The 27,825-nt window shown below is 34.3% G+C and overlaps 1 protein-coding gene across 14 annotated transcripts in view; it reads left to right on the top strand.

Moving 5' to 3' along the window:
- The window catches only part of ANKRD44 (ankyrin repeat domain 44), a 344,106-nt gene that overhangs the window by 148,404 nt on the left and 167,877 nt on the right, over positions 1-27,825 (top strand). For all 14 annotated transcript variants that reach the window (XM_074302785.1, XM_074302794.1, XM_074302788.1 and 11 more), the window contains exon 2: positions 1,268-1,351. In XM_074302785.1, the coding sequence (XP_074158886.1) occupies positions 1,268-1,351 (84 nt within the window). The remainder of the gene's footprint in view (positions 1-1,267; positions 1,352-27,825) is intronic.

The following is a 27,825-nucleotide window of genomic DNA, read 5'->3' on the forward strand; positions in this document are numbered from 1 at the left end:
TGTCCATTCTCTCCCTTTCTATCTTTTCTGTGACTTTGTTTTTTTTAATTATTCCTCTTATTTTTATTTGCTTTCAGTTTCTTAAAGTAGTCCTTCACATTGTTGTCTTTTCATGTTCAAACTTCTAGAAAGTATAATAGACTCCCCTGAGCATGTTAGCACATATCTGTAATCTTAACTTTAGGGAAAACTAAGGTATATAGGTCTCTAAGGAAATTCTGAGCTAGAGCTATGTTGACAATAGATGAACATTATTGTGGTGAACCTAAGGAGGGGAGCAATATAGATCATAAACGGAACAGTTCAAAGCTCCTCTGCCAGTCTGTTGTTGGATCAGACTCTTACATAAACTTTATTTCTAGCCTTTTGAAAAGATGTGATCTTTAAAAAAAAAAAAAGACTCACTCATTTTTAAACCTACTGTAACCTTGTGTTAATTTCCACCACTCTCCTGAAATGGTTCTCTCCATAGGCAAAAACCACCTCCTTTTCTTTAACTTAAATGACTTGTATTTCTATACCACTTCTTCCTTCTTGAGGTCTATTCTCTTCTTAGTTTACCTGACATTAGACTGGATTTTACTGCTTTCTCCTTTCTTTCTGACCATCCTTCCTGTTTTACCATTTCTCTACTCTTTGGGGGCCCATAAGGTTTTGTCTTTGTCTCCTTACTTCATATATTGTCTTCAATTATTTGTCCTAGTTTCAATTATTACCCCTGTCCAGATAATTTTAAAATCTGTATTTGTACCCTAGTGCTTCCCACAGCTACTCTGATACTTTCTGTTGGATAGCTCTGCCTGAATGACCCACAACCCCCAGCTCCAGTAATGAATTTCTCATCTATGCCTAGTATCCTTACAATATAATTTTTAATTTGAAATTACAGTCATTTTTTATTCTCATCTGTTCCTCAGCCCCCACATCCAATCGGATGTTAAATCCAGTAGAGATGCAACATGTCTTAGACTCAGCCTCTCCTTTCCATTCCTTACTTAAGGAATTTTTATTTAGACCATTATATTATAAGTTTCTTATAGGCCTTTCTAGCTCCAGTATATCCTCTCTTTAATCTATCTCCCATATTATTATTATTGGAGTAATATTCTTAATGAACGACTAAGACCTTGTCACTCATTCACTCCATAAATCTTGTTTTATATATATATATACATATATATGTATAATTAAATAAAAATATATTCTCAAAATATGTTCTATTTTAAAAGTAATTAAATCTTGATTTTAATTCTTCTTATGTTTACAGCCCCCACTGGTCCAAGCAATTTTCAGTGGTGATCCAGAAGAGATACGAATGTTGATCTACAAAACGGAAGATGTGAATGCTCTGGTAAGTGAGGCCATTTGCTGACCAAATGGTTTTTTACTACACAAACTCAGATAACTCGAAACTATTAAGAAAAAAGCTGCAACAAACTTGATTAAGATTAAAAAGGAGAAAAAATGGTAATCAGTAATTAATGAATTTAATAGCTTCTTAAGACTAAGTTGAACAAATAATCAAATATAATACTTGCTTCTAATTCCCTTGATGTAGTTTAATAATTTAAATCTGCAAATTTATCAAGGCTAGGGGACTTCTCCAAGCTCTTATTGTTATCTAAAAACAATGGAAAAAAGTTAAAGCATCTTTAACAGTTATCATTTTTAGAAAGTTGGTATATTGTAGTATTCCACAGCTTGTCTCCTACTTCCTGTTGGATAGCTCTAACTGTGTGCCCAAATAGTCCAAATCAGAAACTTGGATTCCAGTTCTGCCCCTGAAGCATCCTGACAGGCAAGTGGAAACTCTTTAAGATTGTAAGTTACGGAAAAGGTATTTATCTACCTTAGTAGAAGGAGGTTTCTCATCTGAGAGTCCTCTACTCTAGTGAATGACAAGTTCAGTCCCTTTTTCTATCTTAGCTTCACAATTTTTCCCCTGGTGAATTATAATCTGAATTTGGGCACTTCTCATACCTATAAAGTCACCTCTAAATAACCAGTTAAATGTTAGAAATAGAGTTAGAAATAGAATCATGGGATCAAAGTTCTGGACCTGGAAGTGACTTTGATCTTAGTCCTTTATTCTAGCCTCCTCCTTTTGCAAATAAGGAAACTAAGGCTTAGAGCAATTAAGTGAGTAACTCTTTCTGGTGGAAGGAGCACTGGGTCTGGACTCAGAGATCATTAATTCAGATTCTGCCTTGGATACTTCCTAGTTGATTGATTTTGAACAAGTAAGTTAATCATTTCAGACTCCAATTGCCTTATGTGTAAAATGAAGGGGAGAGGCTCTGAAGTCTCTTCTGTCCTAATTCTATCCTGTCCTGTCGTATTCCTAAATGATCTGCCCAGTCATACAGGTATTAGAATTAAATGAGCTAATGTATATAACATGCTTTATAAATGGCAAAGCTGTATATAATGAATATTTTTATCATAATCATTACTGAAGTCATAGCTACATTTCAATTTATTTTAGATTTCCTTTTTTGAAAATGCTCTTTTTTTCAGGACTTTCCCTGTCTATCACTGAAAATAAATATGATAACATTGTGTGGTTCTTTGGCAATTCAGCTTAGACAAGGCTAGGAGTGGGCTATTCCAGAGGGCAATTGATAAAATATGAAGGGCAGGCAGTCTAATGTCCTGACATATTAGCATGAGAATTGGCCGGGCATAGTCAAAAACACTAGAGAATGTGATTTATTCTATTGATGATGTAAATGGAGGGAAGGATGGGGAGGAAAGAACCAAAAGTCTTTCCAAAGATGACATACTTGCACAAAAACCACAATTCCCTTAGATTGGCTTTTATTTCTAATTGGGATAATGACAGATAGCTGTAGACTATCAAAGTTAAGCATTTTACTAGTGGAAGACCTTTAGTTTCATTGCAATTTACTTTTGAATTTACATGTTTCCCTCAACCATCTAGGAAGTTATATTAGAACTCTTAAAAGGGATTAAAAGTAGGACAAGTTTAATATCTTACAGCAATACAAGAGAAATCAAAGGGAAGTATTGGACAAAAGTCACAATTTCTGAACTCAATTGGGTAAGAGGAGTTCAAGGGATAGTTTCCTCTCATCCTGGCTCTCTAGGAGAATTCCAAGAATGTTGTTCCTTTGTGTCATGGAAAACAAATATATATTAAGTGCCTACTATGTGCCAGGTAGTTAGGTGACACAGTGAATAGAGTGCTAGACCTCAAGTCAGGGAGGACTCATCTTTTTGAGTTTAAATCTGGTCTTAGATACTTACAGCATCACCATGGGTGAATCAGAGCCCTGTTTGCCTAGTTCCTTATCTATAAACTGGGGAAGGCAATGGCAAACCACTCCAGTATCTCTGCCAAGAAAACCCCAATGGAGTCCTGAAGAGTGGAACAAAACTGAAAAAGATTCTCCATGTGCCAGGTTCTGTGATTAAAACTAGGAATACAAAAACAATGACGCTGTCCCTTTCTGTCTTCAAGCAATTTATATTCCAATGGGAGGGGGGAATAGGATGTATAAAGTGTGTGTGTGTGTGTGTGTGTGTGTGTGTGTGTGTGTGTGTGTATGTGTGTGTGTGTGTGTGTTTGTGTGTGTGTGTGTATGGGATATACATAAAATAAATATAATATAGTTTGGGGAGCAAGGACTCTAGAAGCTAATGGAACTAAGAAAGTTTTAATTTAGATGGTGGTGTCTCAATTGACATTTGAAGGAAAGAAGAGATTGTAAGAGCTAACCCCTTTCCATTATATATCCTTTCTTATAATATTTTTAGGCATCAGTTATAATGCCTCCTTTTGGGGGGATTTGATGATTTTCTGGGAATTAGTTTAGTGACCAGATTTCAGATGAATTCTTGCAAAGGAATTGAAAGAATAAAGGATTTGGTTTGGATTCAACTTTGTTTGAATCGATTTGAATAATTGTGTAACCAATTGCTACCTTTAAGTACCTCGGTTTTCTTGTCTGTAAAATGATGCTATTAATATACTACCTCACAGTATAGTTGTGGGGGAAGCAATTTGTAAACCTTGAAGTGTTATTCTTATATAGAAACATAAGAATTATTGTTTATCTACTCAAATCAACAAGCATTTATTAAACACCTGCTGTGTGCTAGACTTTAGGATTTTTTAAAGAGCTTTTCTTACAGATGATGGTGATCAGATGTTTTCATCATTGAAGAAGAACTTGAATTAAAATTTAGCTTGAAGCATTTGATTAGCTGTAAGGCAAAATTCTGATTAGTGAAGGCTGGAATAAGCTGATGAGAAAGGATTAAAAATGTTCTCTATAAAGTTTAAAAAACAAGATAAGATAGTTACTCTTATGTCTACGAAGATGTAACTGTGGCTATAAGAAATATATTCAACTAACTTCCACAGACTAAATTTTCTGGTGAGCATGATCTAGTGGAAAGAACACTATGTTAACTGGGGACAAATCATTTTACTTCATTTTCCCTATCTATAAGTGTCAAGTGATGTTCCTTTCATTATTGACACTTTATATTTTTACATTTCTGTAAGAATTAAAATACAGGTTAAAAACTGAGGCTTTCCAAATTTAAAAGAGCCTTTAAAAGAAAATTAAACTAGGGAATCATATAGTCACAGAGTCTGAACTGGAAAAGACCTCATTTGGTCCAGGCTACATATGAAAAATAAATCCATTTCCCACCATACCTCACAAAGGATCATGCTATTTTGGACAGTTCTTATAGGAAGATTCCCTTTATTTTGAACTTTGCTTTAGCTTGTTAACTTCTACCCATTGTTCTTGGTTCTTGTTTTTAGGATTGAACAGTCCAAATTGATTTCTTTCTTGTGATGGCTCTTAAAGTTGGGCATCAATCAATCACCCAGTAACATTTATGAAGCTCCTACAATGTACCAGGCATCTTCTCTCCTCCCTCCTTCCAGATAGAAAAACTATCTCTAATTTTTTTACCCAAGTCTCAGATGACATGTCTTCAAGGCCCTTCACCATTCTGATTGCCTTTATATTTTTCCTTCCTAAAATATGGTACTCGGTCTGAAGAAGGCTATCACTTCTCTAGTCATAGACACTTATGCCTTAAGCAAATAGCTTAATATGAAGAATTAAGAAAACACTTAAGCCAGAGAATTATGTTTTACAAGTTAGGAAACAATTCTGAGATCCTTTGGTGGGAATGGGAGAAGGCTGAAAGCAGCAAATGCTTTTATGTTCTGCAGCAAATGCTGTTATGAGGTTGCTTTCTTCCCTGTTAAATGTAATACTATCATCCTAAAGTCCATTCAGCTGAAGTTCTACTCCTTTGATCCCAGCCTACTTATTTACAATTTTTTTTTCTGTGATTCAGGGAGGACAAGTTGGAGTGTCTTTATCACATAAAGGGAAATTAATCATTTTGTTCTTGTGGGTAGGAACTATTCTTCATCAGCAGATGCCACTCAGTAATGGGCTGTGTTGTCCCTTTTGGACCTTTGCCCAGGCCAGGGGAATGCAATTTAGAATTTATGTCCTGTGCTATATACAGCCATGTATTAGTTCGTGATGCCACCAAGTAAGCGACCGAGATGTCTTTTCAATGGACATTTTACATGTAAAATGAAGGCCTAATCAAGGCTCCTTCTGTCTGGTTAGCATCATTCTTTAATTATCTCTTCAGGGCATCTGAGCAGTATGAGACATCCCTTTCTTCAAGAACTGTTTTTTTTTCCTCTGCTCTGACATAATGCCAGCTGAAGATGCCAGAGATTATGCAGCCAGTTTACAAATGGGGAAATCCTTATAATTGTAGCAGGTTAAAAACATAAGGTTCAGAGTCTTGGGAATTTTCAAGGTAATAGTATTGTTGCTCTTTCATATATTAGAAATCCTTGGGATGAAAGGTGGATGCCATACTTTGGCTCAAAGTCCCATCCTGAAATCTCTTCATTGGACATTTCAGAAGGCTCTTGTAAGGCAACAGGCCATAACATACCAGCAAAAGATTTTACTTATTAGTTATATCGAATTTGTATAGTGCTTTTCCATTTGTAAAGTACTCTCACAAAATCATATGATTGAAACTTCACAAAGCAGGTATTATTTCCATGTTACTTATGAGGAAACAGACTAAGAAAGGTTGTGAGAGATATCATGGTTTGGTACAAAAACATTATATTTGGAGTCATTGAATTTGAGTTTGAGTCCCAGCTCTACCATTTACTATCCATGTGTTTTGGCCTAAGTCACTAACCCAATCCCTTTTAGGAATCAGTTTCATCATCTATACTTGAAATTAGACCTGATGATTTCTGATATCTTTGAATTCTATGGACCCAAATTCACATAGCTAATGACTGCAAAACCAGGATTTGAACCCAAGATATCATCATCTTCCTAGTCATCCACACTTGCAACTTCATTATTGTCTTCAATTCCTTATTCATATTCACTATATATATCCATTCCATTTTTGAATGTTGCCATTTCTCCCTCCATGATATCTCCTACCTATGTCCTCTTCTCTCTAATCACTCATAGTCACCATTCTACTTCAACTTCTCTTTACTAGACTATTATAATAACTTTCTAATTAGCCTTTTTTGCCTTGAGTGTTTCCTCATTCTAGTCAATTTTTTCTCTTAGCTGTCAAAATGATTTTCCCAAAGCAATGAGCAGATCATGTCACCTCTTCTCAATAAATCACAGTGGTTTCCTATTATAATAATAGTTAGATTTTATATCATGCTTTAAGATTTGCAAGCATTATACTTATGTTATTTCATTTGATAATCACAATAATCCTGTAGGATAGGTGCTATTTTTAATCCCCATTTTGCAGATGGGGAAACTGAGATAAAAAGTTGAGTGATATACTAAGGGTAATATAGCCAGTAAGTATCAGAGGAATTATTTAAACTCAGGTTTCATTTCTAGAATCCAATACAAAATCTTCTGGCACAACCTTTTATAATCTTTATAATCTGATCTTTTTATAATGTATATCTCTCCATTCACTTTATGAGGAAGCTATATTGACTAACTTGCTTATGTATAAACATATGACCCTTCATCTGCCCAATTTCTGACTTTGCCCCAGCTACCCTCCATGACTGAACTTTTTACCCTTTTTCTTTCTGCCCCTGGCTTCCCAGATTTCTTTCAAGACAGCTAAAATCCTTCAATTTTTTGTAATAAACAATTCCCAGCTACTGGTACCCCCTTTATAGAATTATCTTCCATTTATATCATGTATATGTTTGTATGTGTACACTTATATTGGTATTTATATATTGTATTGTCTCCTGTTTTTTGACAGTACATATGCATGGGTAATTTTTTACAACATTATCCCTTGCACTCACTTCTATTCCAAATTTTCCTCTCTTTCCCTCCATCCCCCTCCCCTAGATGGTAGGCAGTCCCATACATGTTAAATGTGTTATAATATATCCTAGATACAATATATGTGTGTAGAACGGAATTTCTTGTTGCACAGGAAGAATTGGATTCAGAAGGTAAAAATAACCTGGGAAGAAAAACAAAAATGCAGTTTACACTCATTTCCCAGTGTTCCTTCTCTGGGTGTAGCTGATTCTGTCCATCATTGATCAATTGGAACTGAATTAGATCTTCTCTTTGTCGAAGATATCCACTTCCATTAGATACATCCTGTATCGTTGTTGAAGTGTATAATGATCTCCTGGTTCTGCTCATTTCACTCAGCATCAGTTCATGTAAAAAAAAAATAGTCTTAGCGGCTCTTAGCCTATGGAAAGGCCAGAATTTACTACTCTGTAGACTGCTAGTTTTACAGTGAATGGAGTATCTATCTGACTTGGAGTAAAGAAGATTTGAATTCAAATCCTGCCTTAGACACTTAGTAGCTGTGTGATTATATACCAAGATTTACCCAAACACTATATGCATCTACCTATTAAAAAACATTCCTTGCAAAGGTAAAAACAGACCTAAATAATTAGAGAAATACTTCATTGTTCATGAATAGATCAAGCAAGTATAAAAAAAGTTAATATATCTAAATTAATTTACTTTTTCAGTACTATACTAATCAAACTCCCAAAAGAATGTTTTATTGTCTAGAAAAAATAATTTACTTCTCATGGAGGAACAAAAGATAAATAATCTCAAGGGTAATAGTAAAAAAAATGGGAAGGAAGAATCTAAAATTATCCAGTTTCAAAATATACTACAAAGCATTAATTGCCAAAATGATTTGTTACTAGTTTAAAAAAGAATAAGAATAAGAATATAGTATTTCATGTGCCTAAAGACTCAGGTAACTGGGTGAAGGACACACTATTTGACAAAGGCCTTTAGGAAATTTACATTAGATTTAGACCAATATCTTATACCACATAACAAAATTAGCTCCAAATGGGTACATGACCTAGATATTAAAGATTACATTGTCAACAAATTGGAGGAGCAAGGAAGAAATTATCTTTAGATTACAAGGATATGGGAAGAGTTTATGATTAAAATATGACCAAAAGAAGAATCACAGGTGATAAAATAGACAAATTTGATTGTTTAATATTAAATATGTTTTACTCAAGTAAATTTAATAATAAAAATTAAAAAGAAGGTAGTTAAGTGGGGGAAAACACTTTGTGATAGATTTCCCTGACAAAGATCTCATTTCCATAATATATAAGGAAATGATTCAACTTTATAAATTAGGAGACATTCCCTATGAGATAAAAGGTCAAAGAATGTAAACAGGGAGTTTTCAAATGATGAATGAGGTTTTCAATAATCATATGAAATCATCATATTAAAAATGTTCTAAGTCACTAATAATTAGAGAAACACAACTAGAAGCAACTTTTATATCCTCTTCCTGTATTTCTTAGATTGGCAAAGATGACAAAGAGAAAAATGATAAATGCTGGAGGATCTGTAAAGAAAACTGGTACAACATTGAGTTGTGAATTGGTTTACATTTTAGAAAGCAATTTGGAAATATGTCCAGTAAGTTGCCAAATCCACAAACTATTTGAGTCAGCTGCACTACTACTAGTCCTATACGTTGAAAGAAATCAAAGAAAGTGAAAAAGGATCCATGTGTACAACAACATTTATAATACCTTTTTTTGTTGTAGTTTAAAATTGGAAACTTGGATGTCTTCCTCTTGCTTAATGGCTAATTAATTTGTGGTATATCAGTATAATACAATATTATTGTGCCATAAGTAATGATAAAACAAAAATTCAGATAAACTAGGAAGACTCTATGAATTGATTAAGAATAAAATTAACAGAAGTAGAATATTTTATGCAATGATAACATTACAGAGAAAAATAACTTGGTGAGACTTTGGAATTCTGATCAATGCAATGGAAAAACACAGGTCAAAAGGATTACTAGCTACCATACCATAGCTTACCTCCTGACAGGTGACAAATTTAAAATGCAGAAAGAGTAATACAATTTTGAATGACTAATGTGGGAATTAGTTATTATTTTTGCTGGGCTCTATAGATAAGGTACTGACGAATGGGGGGAGAGGCAGATTAATTTTTTAAAATAAAAACAACTAAAACATATCATTCTGTTGTTACTAGTTTACAGTTTGCTTGAGTTATTAAATTTTAAAAGAATGCTACCATTGTGACATCTGGAATTTTCCCACTGCCATTTTTTATAAACTGTTAATGTCTTGGGAGAAAAAATAACAAACCTTTTTTCTTGAAGGAAAATTCAAAGTTTTTAAGTTATAAATGTTATTTAAAAGGGGGAACTCTCTGGGGTAACTTGTTCACCAGGAAGATTGCAGAACTGATTATAATTATTAAGCACCATGACAACTTTCTACCCAGGAGGGAGACTGATTTTTTTTTAAACTAACAAAAAATCCCTTTCACAATTAAGTGGTTTCCTATTTTCTCATCTCTAAACTTTTTCTAAGCCTAATGTAAAGTACCTTCCAATTCTTTTTCTCTTTCACACTTACCTGAGTGTCTGTGAAGACACACTAGCCAAGATTGTTCATGAGTTTTAAGTCAGCTAGAGTTCATGCTGTTCTTTCACAACCCATCTTAGTATTTGTCATCTATTAGCCCCTGATCTGGATTAGGCCACACCAAAAAACAAGAATTCTTTCCTGTGACATACCAAGGAGTGTATAACATGGCTGAGGTCATCCTAGCTAATCTTGATTCCTAAACCTTACCCTTGCGACTGGTCCATCCTCTTAAGTCAGTTTAATGCTACTTTGTAATATATGCATGTGGAACACAAATGAGGATATTTTTTCTTCCTCCGTGTCGTCATAGAACAAATTGGTCCAAAACTCAGTGCGACTTTACTTAGTTCTCCAAGAGAAAAGATTCAAGGAGGACCTATGAAAGTTAAAAGAATCAGTCTTCCTCCTCCACAATTAATTAAAGTATCATGATTGGTTGTTCCTTTTCAGTCATAATACCTGGAACCTTAGCATCATTCTGGGTTTTTTGTTTTTTTTTTTACTGTCCCTCAAAAATATTCAGTCACTTTTCAATATTATCTCAACCCTCTGGTATACATGTGCCTTTCTGTATACTTTCATGGCTATCTGCTGGTTCACATTCTTATCACCTCCTTTCAGCATTATACTCTCACTTTTGCCAATACATCCTCCTTATTATTGCTCAAAAAGATTTTCCTACAGCACAGACCTGACTGTGCCATTCTCCTGCTCAATAAACTCCAGAGGCTCCTGACTACCTTTATTTGGTATTTATAGCCCTTCAAAACCTGACTCCAACTTATCTTTTCAGACTTATTCGTTTCCTTTTACTCTGTCTTCAATTCAGCCAAGCTGGTTTTCTTGCTGATCCTCACACACAACTTCCATCAGTTTAGTATGTTTTTTTATATAGATTTATATATTTATGATGTCTTCTCTATTAGAATGTAAGATCCTTAAGGGAGGAATTATTTCATTTTTTGTCTTTGTATTCCCAAAATATAGAATAGTGTTAGTAAGAGCTTAATAAAAACTTGATAGATTAATTAATCCTTACTTTTGTATAGGCTGTTCTCCATACTTAGAATATATGTCTTTATCTGTTTTATGAAGCATTTTTGACCTCCTCCCTGAGATGTTAGTATTTTGCTCCAAAATTACCCTGATTTTTTTTAAAGCTATGTATATGCATTAGGTGAGTGCCAGCCCCTGGCAAAACTTTGGGAGAATATGGACAAGAATCACACAAGATGAATAGGCATGGATAGTTGCAATTTTCATTGTTGTGTGGACCTCCAAAACCTATGAGATCCAAGCCCAACTATCTTATTTTACAGAAAGATTAAATGACTTACTAGTATCATATAACGGGTCATTGCAAGAAAATTCTGACTAGAATCCAGAGTCCTAACTTTTCCATTCAGTGCTCGTTCTACTGGGTCACAATGCTACTTCTAGACTTAAAGTAATATTCCTTGGAAAAGTACATTTTATTCAGCACAATTGAATATGTTATTTTAAGTAAAAGACAAACTGATATGATATTCATTAACTATGGGTCTTATACCCTGCCAAAGAATTGTGGTTTTGTGCATGATGCTTTGACAAATATCTCTCTGCTCTGTAAATAGGTAAATTAGAAAACAGTTTATGTTTCTTTTTGGGGAGGGAAAATGCAGACAAGAAATTTTGCCAACTTAACCTGGATAATTTTTTTTAGTATTTGTCTTCAGAGAAGAGTTCAGATACCCACTAAGAGTATGTCACTTTGATACAATGGGATGGTTTGGCTTTAGGCATGAACAAAGAAGAAGTTCAGTGCTTGTGGGACCCATTTAATTTTCTCCTCATGTGAACTCTTCAGCTTTTTCATTTATGAAGGTTCAATAAAGGAAAAAAACCCACAAAGTTCTAGTTATTAAGGATTCAGTATTTTTTTTTTTGGTAGGGATGTAATTGAGAAGACATTATGTAAGATTTCTTAACCACCCTCCATAGTTTCGGAGTGGTGACTCAGCAGCTCTTTCTAAGTACTGAATTTCTCTAAAAAGCATCTAATTTTTTGCCTGCATCATCACAGTAATATCCTTGTAGAAATGTTGTTTGAATCTTGATTATTAAAAATATGTTTCTAGGTATTTTAAGCTTCATTCTATCAGTTTGCCTGTTAGGTGCTTAGTGCACCTTAAATTCAAGCCTGTGGATGCTTTTTCTAAGCATTTCCCAAAGAGATTTCCCAAGTTAAAGCATGAATGATTTCATTGAATCCAGTTGTGTGCTATTTAAAATCACATTTTTTTGCTTTAGTACTTATACGTGTATATATGCTTCTGTAAATTCCCAGGGTGCCATTGATATAAATTTTAATTTCTCCCTCCAAGTCTTCTCATCCCATGGTGCTCCTTTCCATGTTAACCATAAAGGGTCTTCCTTTTGATGATATTGAGGTCTGCACCAAATGATGAAATTGGGGATGTGTGGTATAGGTCACTGCCTACCCCCTAGTAGTAGAGACTTGTCTTAGGAGATGCAAAAAGGAACTTACTATTTTCTTATGAGAAAGGACATACCTAGTGTTGACCAAAAATGGAAAGATGAGCAGTTCCATCCAAAAAGGATTCAGCAAAGATGGTCTAGGACATGGACAACTTTGTAGGGAAAATTTAACCTTGAGAGTTTGATATAACTTGGTTTAATGATTGGATACAGTAAGGTGGATTTACCTAAGACTTCCATAGAAAATGGGACTATAAGTTTGAGCTGATCCCCATTAGTGTCCTTCCTTACTTGACTCAGAAAATCATTTTATTATACTTCAGGTTTTCTCTGCCATCCCCACTAGTTATCCAGGACCTCATCACTTTTATTCTTTTACCTACTTGGAGTATCATTGTATTGAGTGCTGACTTTGGAATTTTAGTGCCTAGGTTTAAACCTAGGCTCTGCCAATTATAGATATGTGACTTAGAGCAGTCACTTAACATCTTTTTTTTTCTAATTTTTAAAATAAAGAGGTTGTTCAAAATGATCCTGTGTGTTTCTTTTAATTCAAGATCTTAACTGAGACATGTCTCACTTAGATTTGTGTACAAAAAGACAAAGTTTTCACATCTAACCTAGAGCAGTATTATGGTATTATATTCTTTCTAAGAAAGCCTTCTTTTCTCGTTGGTCTATATCTATCATATAGGTTTGCATGTTAGGTACTTGTTGCAGGACTGGGAATAGAATCCAGTAATTTGGAAGCAAACAAGAATTTTGGGAAGTAAGTGTGCCTATCGCTGACTTTGCCTATCACTATCCTTTCCATCAGCATCTATTACACTGAATAGTAGTCATCTTTGTACTCAAGACATCAGATTCTAATATAAACAGACTTGCTTACTTTTCTATAAGCAGATGTTTTCTGTGTTCAACTGAGCCTGTAAAATCTCATTAAGCTAATCATCAGTCTTGATGAAGCAAACACTGAAGTATTTGACTTGAAAATTTTAATTTCCTATTTCTAATCTGGGTCAGCTGGCACAGGCAATTTCTTCAGTTGCCATAATTTGCTTTTATATCCTCAGTATTCTTTTGAAAAATACTTCTATTCAAATTGATTCATCTTTCTTGGCTACATTTTCTTCATCTGTAAAATGAGGGATTTGGACAAAATGACATACAAATTCTTTTCTAGCTCTTAACCTGTAATCCTGTATTCCTTTACTTTAAAAGTATCTGCTCCCAATATGATTCATAAAGAAATGTGTATTTAAAAATTTTAATGTACATGTATAACCAGGAAAAAAAACAATAAAAAGGGTGAGAGAGGAGAGTATCTACTGAGTCCATTCCCTCTTGCCTTTCTTAGTCCACATATATAACCAAAATCTTTAAGAGTAAGTTACTGACAAGTTAGTTATGCAAAAGGAGTTTCTAGACTGGAAATTTTTGCATTTGGATAAAGTGATGTCCTACTTATTTCTATTATTTGTAAGACTCAACTAATTTTCCCTTTCCTTTTCATTCACCCCAGGAAAAAAGTCTATAGGTTAGATAAGAGCCAAGAGACACAAAACTGATTGCCTTTCCTTGATTTTTTAGATTCTTAACCAGAAACCCATCAGATGAACATTGTTCCATACCTGGAGATCCCTGGTTTTACTGACTATTTTAGAAATAAGAGATAAGCTAAATTGTATTTTTCTTCTACCCCTCTGTGTTTGTTTCCAGTAGTATTCTAGGTTTTAGCAAAAATGAACTAGACTGATTTTTACAGCTATTTAAAATGTAAATCCGTGATGATTATTTCAGTATTGCATGTTTGCTTTCTACAAAGATAAAAAGAGATAAGGCTAAGTAAAATTGCTGCTTCCCTAGAGAGCTCAGACATGATAAGTATCACTGTAGGCAAAGAACGTTAGAATTAAGTTAGAAACATTTACTTAAAGGAAAAAATATATATTGGATTCAGTAATTCAATTCAACAAACATTTATTAAGCATGTACAATATGCAAAGCACTATGATAGCTACTATGATTATAAAGATTTTTCTTTAAGTAGTTTATGCCCTCAAGGAATTTTAATTCTACATTGAAACATGAAACCTAAATAGGTTAAGTTCATAATACAAAGTAAAGTCTGATGGGCACAAAAAAGAGACTTAAATATTTAGAAAATGTGAAGATGCAAAGAATGCTTTCAGCTTGGGTGTGGGAGGATGGGATTGAACTCAAAATTTTGTTGTATGGATGCCACCTGAGATGATTCTGAAAGGCAGAGATCAAGTAGAATACCTCAGGAAAGGAGCCAGCTTACACAAACACAATGAAGCAGTAAAGATGAATATGTGAACTTTGTATCTTTTGTGCTTAAGGAACTTTCCCCCATTTTTCATTGGTGATTTTTTCTTTTTGCCCAAACTATTAGCTCTTCAGGTAAGTGTAGCAAGTATACTCTGACTTTCCTAAAGCCATGTTAGCTACATCTTCCCTTTAGGTTACAAGAGGTACCCTGAAAGGTTTAGGGATGTTTTTTCTCTAATGCTATTGACTCAAATCCCTACCAATTGTGTTCTCCCACTGGTAAGGACCAGTAACTAGTACTTTAGTTCCATTTAATTACTCAACATCAATTAATTTCTACAAAAGGAAATTTACTTTCAAGATATAACAAGAACAAACAAACATTCTCTCTAATGCCTTGGGAGCATCTTAGTATCTGGGGGATTCTTCATTAAGTTTCTACATTGCACTGATCCTACCAAATTCATGTTTAAATAAAACATTATTTCTAGATGATATTTTTAGTTTTTGTCTTAGCTACTGATGGATTAGTTCCCCAAAATTACTCCAGGTCATTTCTTGTTTTGGGGGACATTGATGCTGATTTGGCTGGAAAATTTGGATGCTGATATATGCAGATGCCTCTCTTCCTTCACTAAAAATGAAAGAACTAGAGTCAAGGTAGGCAAAGATCACAGACAAGGTGAAATGACCTTGGAGAATCGAAGGCCCAAGTCTATCCCTTTATAGCACTGCCTCTCACTGGATACTGTTATCAAAGGAACTAAAGAGATGTTCACCAAGATCAAGAAGCTAACAGAATACTTGAGTCTGGTTTTTAGTCATTTTTTGAAGTACTTTTGGATTTAGCTACAAATATAATCAATAAGTTTTCTCCTAACTCCACAGTTAGAGGACCAAAACTAGTTACAGAATATCTAAGCATATTTAAGTCTCTTCAACATGAATTATCCCATCTCCCCAGGAAGGTTTCCATGTGGTAAGCAACCATTTTGCAGGCTTTTTGCATGTGTGCCAGACCCTATTACATAAAAGCTAAGTTAAGTATATAGAATTCACTGGTCTAGGTGTTTTGAGGGATTTAAAGCATTCTTGTGGTGTGGAAGATGAGAATGAGATGGAAGCAGGAGAGGACATTTTGTTAAGTATAACGAGAGTTCTTTATCTTACTCTGTTAATTTCAACCTGAAAATTAGAAATATAGTTTTTCTAGTAATGGATTTCTCAGTGTCTTGATACCTGAATTTCAGTCATGCTTTTAACTAGAGCTACTGTTGAATTTGCATTCAACAAATGCAAGTGAATTAACATGATTGTGCCTTATTTTGGAATTTTAAAGTGACTTGCTTCTTTCTGGTGATTTAAAGGGATTGTGAAACTGGAAGAAAGCTTGTCTAATTCCTTCATTTTAATGATGAGAAAATGGAAGGACCAAGAGGATAAATAATTTGCTTAAAATTATAGAGGACATTTGTGGGATAATCACGTCTTTAAAAAGATCTTTTAAAAGTCAACAATGTGAAATATTTCTTTCATTGAGAAATTTTGTGGTGAGACAGATCAGTGCTCCATTTTAAGTGCTGGACTGTGGTCAAATTGGGAAGGAGGGCGAGGACATCCTGTTGGTTTGGTAAGTCAGTGACTACTGTTTGTGCAGTTTGTATCAACTCAGTTTAATAACCATTTATTAAAGGCCTACTCTGTACAAGTTAAAATTGTGTTATGGGTTGGAAATACAATCTTATATTCCATTGCATGAAACTGTGGGAAGGGTTCAGGGTGCAGTAAATCAGCATTTCATTACTGAATGGTTCATACAGAACCAGAATTGGGCTTAACAAGTATAGTAATGGTGAACCCACAGTAGATTTCTGACCTCAGTTATTACAGGCAATCTTTATATAGCTACAATAACTATCCATGAATTAGATTTTTCCTGGCAAAGCTAGGGATACTTCTAAGGTTTTTTGGTTTATAAATAATTTAGTTAATGTTTCAATATTTATTTTATCCTTTCACCAGCACAGATCACAATCCCTTCACAACTTACTAGATACTTGTGAGTTGCTTTGGCCAAAAAAAAAAAAAAAAATTCATCACTTGCTAGGCTCTACACAGTAAGCTAGTTTGGTCCTAGTACAATACTCATGTAAACAGTCAAAGTCTATGACCAGGCCTTCAGCTTAGCCTGACCTTATGGATTTTACGTTTTGCTATCATAATCTTTTAGAAACTTTATATGTGATTAGATATCAGAATTGGACTTTGATTTTATATGTATGTGTATATGTGTGTGTTTATATGCATACATGACATATATTAATGATCAATTCTCAAAGAATCTTTTTTCAAAAATTTGTTTAACACTTAAATTAAAAAAGAAAAAAATGCCCTGTGTACAATAGAACATAAGAAAGAATTTAAAATATAAAACAATAGATTTCCACTTCAAAAAAACCTATATAATAAATACATTACATTGTGTTCAGAGTTGCCCATCTTTGCTTCTTTGTAAGTTTTCTTCTGTTCTCTGCTGTGTAGTTTTTGTTTTGTTCTGTCTTTCCCTTTCCTCCTTTCCTCCTCTTGCCTCCCCTATGAAAGCTATAATTAAGCATGCATATATTTTACATATATAAACATATATATGTATATGTAGATATCTATAATCATACACACACCCATATATATATATATTCAGATATATCTGTGTAAAATATATCTGAATATATATGTGTAAGATACCCTTGGTTATCATTTATTTCTCTGAAGTAACATCATCTTTTATAAGTTCAACTCTTTCTATATTTTTCTAACTGTACCAATTCATCATTTTCTATGCTATAGCAATATCCCAACCTCATAACTATCTAGTTATGTTAGATAGTCTAAAACATGTTGATTAATATGACTGATGTATAATGCAGTTTTCCTATTTTCTCTTTGTCTATTTTAGCTTTAACTTTGTCTAAGATTAATGATTACTACTCTTTTTCCCTAATAAATTCTAATCCTAATCATTATTATTATGTCTCTGTGTATCTCTTATTTCCTATCCCTGCTGACTCCTCTGCTTTACTTCAACCTACTACCTTGCCTTGCTATTACTTAACCTACCTCTACTCCAAGATCCCTCCCTTGTTTTCTCCTCCCCCCACCTTTTTCCTCTCTTTTTATTCCATTCCCATTCTACATACCTTATTCTATTCTTTTTAATTTTACACACTCTTCTAACCTTCCTCACCCCACTATTCCCTCTATCTCTTACTTCTTTATAAATTTAGAACACACACATATGTGCATATATATGTATTTATGTATTATTCCCTCTTAACCCATTCCCAATGAGAATAGTGTTACAGAACTACCAGCCCTCTTCCCTCATGAAATTCCAGTCAATTCTTCCTCTCATACCTCATTTGTATAACATAATCACTTTTTTATTTTTTACTTTTTTCCTACAAGCTTATAATTTTTTTTAGAATCATATCATACTAAGCCAGTTCTACCTCAGTCTTTCTTGGGAGCTACTAATGACAGTCTTGGACACATGTTTTACATTTCCATGTTTAAAACATAAAGTTTGTCCTTATTGAATCCCTTGTAATAAGTCTTAGTTGTTTACCTTATATTTCTCTGGATCTTATATGTCAAATTTTCTATTAAATTCAGATCTTTTTGCAACAAAATCCTGAAAATCTGGCAATGCATTGAATATCCTATTTTTTTTTATTCACAATTACATTTAACTTTGCTGGGTATGATATTTTCATCCATAATCCAGTTCTTTTGCTCTTTGATATATAGTGTTCTAAAACCTGTGGTCTTAATGTGGCCACCACTGGTCTTGTGTGATTCTAATTGTGGTTCTGCCATATTTAAATTGTTTTTATTCTTGATGTACGTAGTATTTTCTCCTTAATCTGGTTCCAGAAATTGTGCATAATGTTTCTGAAGATTTTCCTCATAGGATCTCTTACAGATGATGATGAGTGGATTTTTTTTCTACTTCTACTTTCCCCTCATGTTCTTACACTTCAAGACAATTTTCTTATATTTTGTATAAAGATTCCTTTTTTTTTTTGATCATAGCTTTTAGATAGTCAGATTATTCTGATGTTTTTTCTTCTTGATCTGTTCTTCAGGTCAGTTATATTTCTTATGAGATTCTCATTTTCTCTTCTATTTGTTTCATTCTTTATTTTTTTATTCTATTATTATTTTTTGGTCTCATACCTTTATTGGCTTCCCCTTGCTCAATTCTAGTTGGTTGACTTTCTTTTCATAATCTTATTTTTCTTGGTTTGTTCTTATTTATTTTTAATTTGCCTTCATTTTCTCCCATTTGATTTTTAAAGTCTTTTTGAGTTCTATGAATTCTTTTGGGGCAAGTGGCCATTTAATATTACTCTTTGGAGATGAAGTGGCTTTATTTTTGCTTTATCTTCTCTGAAGATGAGTCTCTGTCTTCTCTATTTCCATAGTAACATAGTAATATAGGTTCTTTCTCCTTTAATGGTTCTTTTTTTTTTAATAGTAAATTGTTGGTATAATCACCTCTAATATGGGGGTTGTTGCCTTTGGCCTCAGGTCCAGATCCCAATTCCTTCCTGTCCAGGGCCACTCTGGGCAACACAATCCCTTGTCAGCATAGGTTCACTCAGTCTTCCAGGACTCCGATAGCTGACTCCCCACACAGTCCAGGAAGTGAAAATTCCTTTGACTGGGGCCAAAGTTATCACCAACTCACCTAACCCCAGGGCTCCCTGCCTCAGACTGTTTGAGTGGAACTGGTCTGGAGGTGTTTGCTGTTCACATAGACCAACCTCCTTCCTGGAATCTTTTTTTGGTTCTTCTCAGATTGTTCCAGTTCACTGTTCTGCCCCAATGCTTGTTTGTTTTTATTGCTCTATCTTTGATCTTATGAACTTTTTTGTCTTATTTGTGGGTGAAATCTGGAGAACTTAGAATTTTCTGACCTACTCTGCCATATTAGCAGTGTCTTCTCCCTAAAAATCTGAATACAATAAAATATATTTAATACAAAGTACATAGGACAAATTTTTGCTCATAAAGTGCTATAGGATTTTGCTGGACCTCAGAATCAACAGTGGTCAATTAGTCTTCCATTTAAGAGATAACTAAGTATCTTCTATATGTCAAGTACTGTTATATGTTATGGCCATAATTACAATGAAAATATTCTTCTGTCAAGTTTATATTCTAATAGGGGAGATGACTAGCACATGTCATGTCCATAATATTTATACATATACATAAAGGTAGGAAATGAGGGAGAAAAGGAAGGTAGGAAGGATCATTGCCCAAATTGAACAATTGGGTCCCCAAAGTAGCTATGTTGTTTGTCCTTCCTTCTCAAAGACCAAGGATATCAAAAGAGTGACTAAGCGAATCAGATTTGAGGGAGGCAGAAGTATGCAAAGTGATCAGCCTCTTTTTCTCCTCCAGGGTCAGCTGAGTCCAGAATGTACAATACAAAGAAATAAGTAGAATATTACACATTTTGAGTTTCCACACCCCCTACACTTCCCAGGAACAAGGCCTCTGGGTCTTTCTCATTCAGAACATGAGATCTTCAGGACCTTGTATCATCAGAGTGATGGCCTAGGGACCTTGCCATTCCTGGAAGCCTTATCTCCCTAAATCTGAGAACTCCCTGTCTTCAGAGCTTCCAAGTTCCTCTGTGCTAGGTCTTCTCATCTCCATGACATTTTCTGGGATGGGAGTCTGTGACCCATCTCTGCTCATTCTGGGACCCATCTATGCTCATTTTGGAAATGATGCTGGCTTATTTCTCTGCTCTGACACCAGCTCTGATTGGAACCCTCTTTCCTATCAACTGGGTTTCTGACTGACTTTTTGTGCAGTTCTGAATAGCATAAGTTGCTTACCATAGTTTTTCAATGAACTTGATAATTATTAGATCTGGCAGGAATTTCAGGTTTTTTTCTTGACTATGTATGTGAAAACTAGACAGTTTATGTACACGCAGTCAGTCTTTTGTCTGGAAAGTCCCAGGGTTCTTTCCTGGTATGAAACTGCTTCAAATCATAATTTTTCATATTATCCCTTTGCAATCTCTACTAAATCCGAAATTGATTTTTGAGGGGAGAAAAGAAAGAAAAGACATTATAATTGATATATATGATGAAACGCATTAATTAGTTTTTTGATTGAAGGTTTTTTTTTTAATACTTTCTGCCTTTGTTAATGAAATAAACACTAGCAAGCATGGCTTACAATTGTGGACAGGCAAGACAATACTGTTATATTAGGATCTTCAAAGCTCACTAGAAATTATTTGTTTTTAACATGTCTATAACCTTTACCCCACTTCGAAATTCCACTATTTGTATTTAATACAACAATTAACATTTACTTCATAATGCCATCACTATAGTGTTAGATGTCATTCATCAGTAGTGGTTTCCTCACAATCACTCTATCAGGGTTCTTCAGGTTTTCAATTTTAATAATAATCAGGAAAACTTGGAGTCTTTGATGTTTGGCACCAAATGTTGAGATTGATATATGTATTAATTGTTGTGAAGAATTCACAATGGCCATTCTCCTTGGCAAAAGGTAGGTTTATTTAGAAGAAGAGGTTACAGTCAAAATGAAGAGATACAATTGATACCAGGAATGGTAAATATGAAGTAGAGTGGGGGGGGAGCATCTAATTAGAAATTAACCATAAAAGACAAGTTCCCCTAGTGGAACTCACAATTGACCATGAGGTAGAAACATGCTCTTAACTGAGAAGCTTAAATTAATAGAGGTGTTTAATTCATTCATAATCCTAAAAGAGTAGTTATAAGAAGGAGAAAGACACTATGAGGCAGAATGCTGCCATGATAGGCTTAACCCAAAGAGGTTCAGCCATGGCATGGGTCATAGGCAGATTTACTGGGGAAATTTAACCTCAGAGGTTTGACAGAACTTGGATTTCTGACTTGACACAGCAAAGTGATACTACCCACAACCTACATAGATAGTGGGACTATAAAGTTGAACTGATCCTCATCAGTGCCCTTCTCTGATTAGCTCAAAGAGTAATTTTATCAACACTTCAGAATCTAGCAGCTACCCTTTAGTAAATTACACACAGTGGAGTATTAACCAAATGCCAACAAAACCATTATCGGCAATCAAATGCAGTTGGGTACATAGACCTAGTTTGAGCTAGAATGGGGATTGGGTAGTATCCATATATCTCAAAGGCCAGGAATTTACCACAGAGAGGTAAAAGAAGTGGGAATTTACACAGAGACCGATTTCATAGTTCCATTGGGATTGTTCATTCCAAATCTACCAATAATCCCTCAATTGCCAAATCTCACAGCCTTTTCAATTTTCTCATCTTTCTTGATCTCTCTGCAGCATCTGACACTGTTAAATACTCCTTCCCCCTCCCCTGTATGTTTTCTCTTTTCTAGGTTTTTGTAATATTTTTCTTTTGGTTTTCCTCTTTCCTGTCTGATCTCTCCATAGTTGCTTTGCTGGGTCTTTCTCCATATCATATTCCCTCCCTGTGGGTGATTCCCTTGATCTGTCTGAGGCCCTTCTCTTCGGTCTCTATGATCTCAGGCCCTGGAGGTTCAATTATAATTTCTGTTTAGATGATTCCTTGATCTATATAGGCTACCCTAGTCTCTACCCTTAATTCTGGGTCTGGATTGCCAACTGTCTATTGGGCATGAATGTGTTACAAAAGTAGGAGATATCAACTAAGCAGCTTAGAGGAACAATATGTTTTCAGAGAAGTAGTCTTGCTGGTAAATAATTGGAATTTATTTCCAGTGCTAAACTTAATTTTTTATCTTTTGCCAAGAGGTTTTATAGAAGAGCACATTAACTAATTGAAACTTGGTAGAAGATAATGAACATCCTGGTATAGAAAAATGTGCCCACTGCATTAAGTAATTACTTGGCATTGACTCTTGAATGAGCCATTCTGTGTTAAAGGTCCTTGAAGCCTTGCGTAGAATTTTTATCACCAACATCTACTGGGACTGTTTTCTGAAAAATTTCAGAAAAGCTGTAGGCCAGATGGTTAGCAAAGGAAAACAGTCATCAGTAAAGACTGACCAATCATCTAAATTAAAGGGCTCTTCTGCTAATCACAAAAGTGGCTTTAGAAGTTTGCACAAGGATAATAAAAGCAGCCCCATTCACCAAAATGGTTTTGCTTTATCTGGAATGAAACTTATTAGGCAGCCTGTGGTTGTTTAGCCCATATTACAAGTAGGTCCTGGCTTCACATGCTCACTTTATATAATTTATATAGGTTCCCTAGTATAACTGATTTTGGAATTTGGGGATATAATTGAAATTGGGATTTCTCTTCTACTTTTACAGACTGCACCTTGGGACTTCCATGACCCACTTATACCCCCCCTCATCTCTGCTTATTGGCCATTGTCCCAAGGCCAATCTTAAGTCACACCTGGGATAGGTGATGGCCTCTGGTGGTAGAAAGTAGAGGAGAAATTAAATCTTATCACCTATCCTCCATTATTCTCTATTTAGGCCTGTGACCCCAGAAATCCCATTTTGCCCTTTCATCAATGCTTCTACACTTATCCCAGAACCTCTGAAAAAATATTACAAAAGACCTCAATTTGTTTTTTTTTTTTCCATTTTATAATGTAGGTCTCATTCCAGTTCTAAAAAGTCATTGTTGGTACCTCAAAGGTGAAGATAATAAAAATGGAAAAGGAAAATTATTTAGAAACCTTATGGGAGAACAGGTATATTGAGGCATTTTTGGTAGAGCTGCTGTAAAGTGGTCCTACCATTCTGGAAAATGGTTTGAAACTATATGACCCAAATCACTAAGTTATATATACTCTTTGACACACTACTAGACATATACCCCATAAGAGTACAAAGAAAGCCAAAAAGGACTAATGATAGAGATACAAAAATATTTTTAGTGGCACTTTTTGTTTTAGTCAAGAATTGTAAACACATTGGGTGACCAAATAACTTATGGTATATCAATGTAATAGAAAATTATTAGATCATCATAAGAAATTATAAAAGTGATGAATACAGAGAAGCTTGAGAAGATAATTATGAAGTTATAGGGAATAAAATGAACAGAACTAGGACAAATTATTTAGTGACTGCAACCATGTAAAGAAAAATTATAGTGGAAGAATTAAGGACTCTAATTCAATGACTAATCCTAACTCATGAAAACCTATTGCAAAGAAAGGGTAGACTAGAGGTAGAAAACAAAGTGCACACATTCATTCATGGCCAATGTGTGAATTTGTTTTGGATATACTTATTTGTTACAAGGAATGGCTTTTATTTGGAATTGGGGAATGGACTTATTTAAAAACCTACTACTACTACAAGGTTTTATGTTTAGTTTTGGAGAATATGATGTGAATAAAAAAGAAGAAAAATTTTAGAATATTCATGAAACATTAAAAACAAATACAGAAGGGGCAGTTAGGTGGCCCATTGGATAAAGCACAGCCCTGGTTGAGTTCATATCTGGCCTGAAACACTTACTTGCTATGCGACCCTAGGCAAAACACTTTATCCTGTTTGCCCCCAAAACCCTAAAATCAAATTCACAGAATACAGAAGGAAGTTTTGTACAATAGATAGAAAGGAGCGTTTTGCTATTATTCTATTTAATGATAGAGGTAGGAAATAGATATATGATTTTTTTATTATAGCTTTTTATTGACAGCACATATGCGTGGGTAATTTTTTACAGCATTATCCCTTGCACTCCCTTCTGTGCTGAATTTTCCCCTCCTTCCCTCCACCCCCTCCCCTAGATGGCAGGCAGTCTCATACATGTTAAACATGTTAAAGTATTAGATATATAATTTTATTGGTATAAACTTTCAGGTGAGAAAACTTATTACCAATGTAGGCTGGTACTTTTCTGCAACTTAAAATGTTAGAAGGTTGCCCCAAAGTACTGAGAGGTCAAGAGGCTCTTGTCTAGAAGTACTCACCTATGTAAGTCACAGACAGATACTGAACCTTGCTCTCAACTTCAAGGCTGGTTTTATGCAACCGTTTTTTTCTCTTTGTTTATTAAGATGTTCATTATTGAAGAAGCTATATTAGATAATCTCCAAGACTCTTAGTAGCTCTACCATTCTATAGTTGTAAATGTTCTTTCAAAGAATGATTCAGGGCAAACACTGTTCACCTATTGAAGAGATTCCCATTTCTGCTTGTTCCTCATATGTGCAGAAAAACAAGGACTTCATTTATCCTGTCCTTTTCCTTTTCAAGTGATAAATTTTCTGATAATTCCTACGCTTTTCTTTTTTTTTTGTCAGAATTAGTGAAATAAGCTTGTGTTATTCCTATGAACCTGAACCAACTTAGACAATGGAGTCCTATTTTAAAGGAAATCCTGTTATAAGGAGAAAATGGGGAAAGAAGGAAGAAAACTGGGATCTTCAAAATTTCTGGATTAGGGATAGCACAAGGTCATTCAAACACCCTGTGGCTATTTTGATTATGGACAAAGATTTGTTCTCAGCTGAAACTAATAATGTACTTTGAGCTGATGCCAGGCTTCTGCTATATTTGACTTCAGTTATAGTGCCTATCAAATATTGTCTGATTGAGTCCATATAGTATGTTGCAAGAAGTAGTAATGCTTTAAGAAACATGTGTTCTTACAATCAGGTTAAGTACTCTGCAATTACTATCAGAATTTGAGGTTCCTTATCATGTTTCAAAATTGTTAATTTCCTTTTTCTGAAATAAAACTTCTAAAAATCATTACAATAAGCATTATTGTGTTACCTATAACTTTTTATCATAAATTGCAGTGCCTGAAAATTCCTAAGAATAAAATCAACACTATTCCCTTTTTTATTAAATAATAATCATATAACTTTCAGTCAGCTTATAAAGTGAGAAGAGAGCTTTTAATATTACTCATAATTAGTCTTAATTTCTATGGGTTTCTCTTTTGAATCAAATGGGTAAATAAGAAATCAGGAGTTAGACATTTATGAGGTGGTACCTATTAGGCAGAGTAATAAGGCTGATCTCTTCTGGTCAAATCATTTAACCTCTCAATGGTTCAGATTAATCTCTAAATTCATAAATTGCAGAGAAAGTGCCAACCTATATCAGTAGAGAGAGTTCCTTCCCCTAGGAGTTCCCTGCATTAAATTTAGGAAATCAGACAACTAGTTCCTAACATTATTTTGTATGAGAAACCATTTATTTATGCCTTGGGTCTGGCAAAGATTTTAATATTGTCCCTTTCAGAGTACTTATATGCTTTTATGGTTTTGTAAAATTCTGAGGATCCCAGTATATTCTTTTTTTTGGTGGGGAGGGAGCACAATCTAGGTTTCCTTTCCACTTTCTTAAGGAGGAAAAATTCATGTAGTTGTTGTAATTTGACAGTGATTCATTTCTCTATGATTTCATTCTTTTGTAAAAAGTTGATTTTAGAGAAAGGGAGCCATTAATTCAATTAACTATTGAATTGTGATTCAATCATTATTTATTTCTCATTACCTCAGTCTACTTGGTGTTGTAGGTATAGATTCAGTGTTAACTTTATTACTATATTTCTTTATAGTCAGTGGTGGGAAGAAATCCAAACGTCATCTTTCATTTGTGGAAACTTTTAAAAATTATGTTACACTGAGGATAGACACTTTTTTCTTCAAAAAATTACTTTGTTTTAAGTTTTATAGACATCAACTTCTGTGATAATCCAAACATTAGATATACAAACTTTTAGATATATTTCTTTTAAAGAATATTATTACTTCAGCTAGCTTTTATTAAGAATTTAAGCTAAAATATTAATAGAAGTTGGAACATCTTCAGTTAGAGATGAGAGATGAATAACTCTTATGTTTTGTTGGCTAAGGTAGAGTTTTGAACATCTGAAGGAGTATAAGTTTCTGGAGAGTAAGGCATTATTTACCTTGTCTTTGTATCCTTGGTGTTTAGCACTGTGCATGGCACATATTAGGAGACTAATCTGATCTTGGGTGTGGATTCCAGCTCTAGGATTGCTATTATTTGTTATTCTGACATTTTGAAGCTTATAAGATCATAGTCATCTCCAACCCTCCTTTACCTAAAAACAGTAAGACCAGATACAGCAGAGACAGAAGCCATACAGAAGGACCATGCACTCAAATGCCACATGGCTACTGCTGTCTGAGCCCTGAGGATTGAAGACTCTCTCCCTATTAATAGCAGTCTTTACCTCCTCACTCAAACACAACCGAGTAGAATAGAGTAAAAAGCTTGCTTTGGTTGGATTAGCACTTTTTTAATGCTCTCTACTTTTGTCACTCAAAATCAGTCCTTTCACCTTGTATCAGCAGACTTGGAAACAGAATTTGCATTCTCCAAAGTCTATATGCACATTGCACCAGCTTTACATGATCATAAGTACTTAGTCCATTGGTTAGCATTCATTGTATATTGCTTGAACTTTATGTTCTTGAAATTAACATCTAAGGCTGGGATGTTTTGGACAAATATAAACTTCCTTGGCTTTTCTCATTCTTTTTATTCTTAACTGTATTTTAAATTTTTTTCAGTGTAGATTTTGTTTATATATTTGGGGAATTGTATCTATTTTTTGAGATGTCAACCAGGAGCTTTAGTTCACATACTCATTTACTACCAAAATCTTCTCACACCAATATGGAGCTTAATAGCATTTGAACAGATAAAAATCTCTATGTCTTTTATCAGGACTTTAGGTATAATCACTTTTGAGATTTTACAAAAATTATGGCCAAGGAAAAGTTAGTTCCAGTGAACAAGGCACCAGTAGGTAAAAGTAGAAGCCTAAACTTTTGGATTTGTTTTTTGTCTGTTTTGTTTTGTTTTGTTTTGTTTTACCAACCCAAGGAACCTTGTATGTGGCAGGAAGGGAATGTTTATAAAATAGTCAAGACAAAAATTAAATTTCATTGAAAATTGAATTGGAGACAGAATTTGGCCCATTCTTTAGCATTTCTCATCTTCATCTCTCAAAATGCTCTTACTTAAATCCAAGTTTGTTTCCCATTTTTACAAGATATTTAGTACTCTTTTGCCTA

The sequence above is a fragment of the Sminthopsis crassicaudata genome, chromosome 3 (assembly GCF_048593235.1).
Source record: "Sminthopsis crassicaudata isolate SCR6 chromosome 3, ASM4859323v1, whole genome shotgun sequence".
Lineage (NCBI taxonomy): Eukaryota > Metazoa > Chordata > Mammalia > Dasyuromorphia > Dasyuridae > Sminthopsis > Sminthopsis crassicaudata.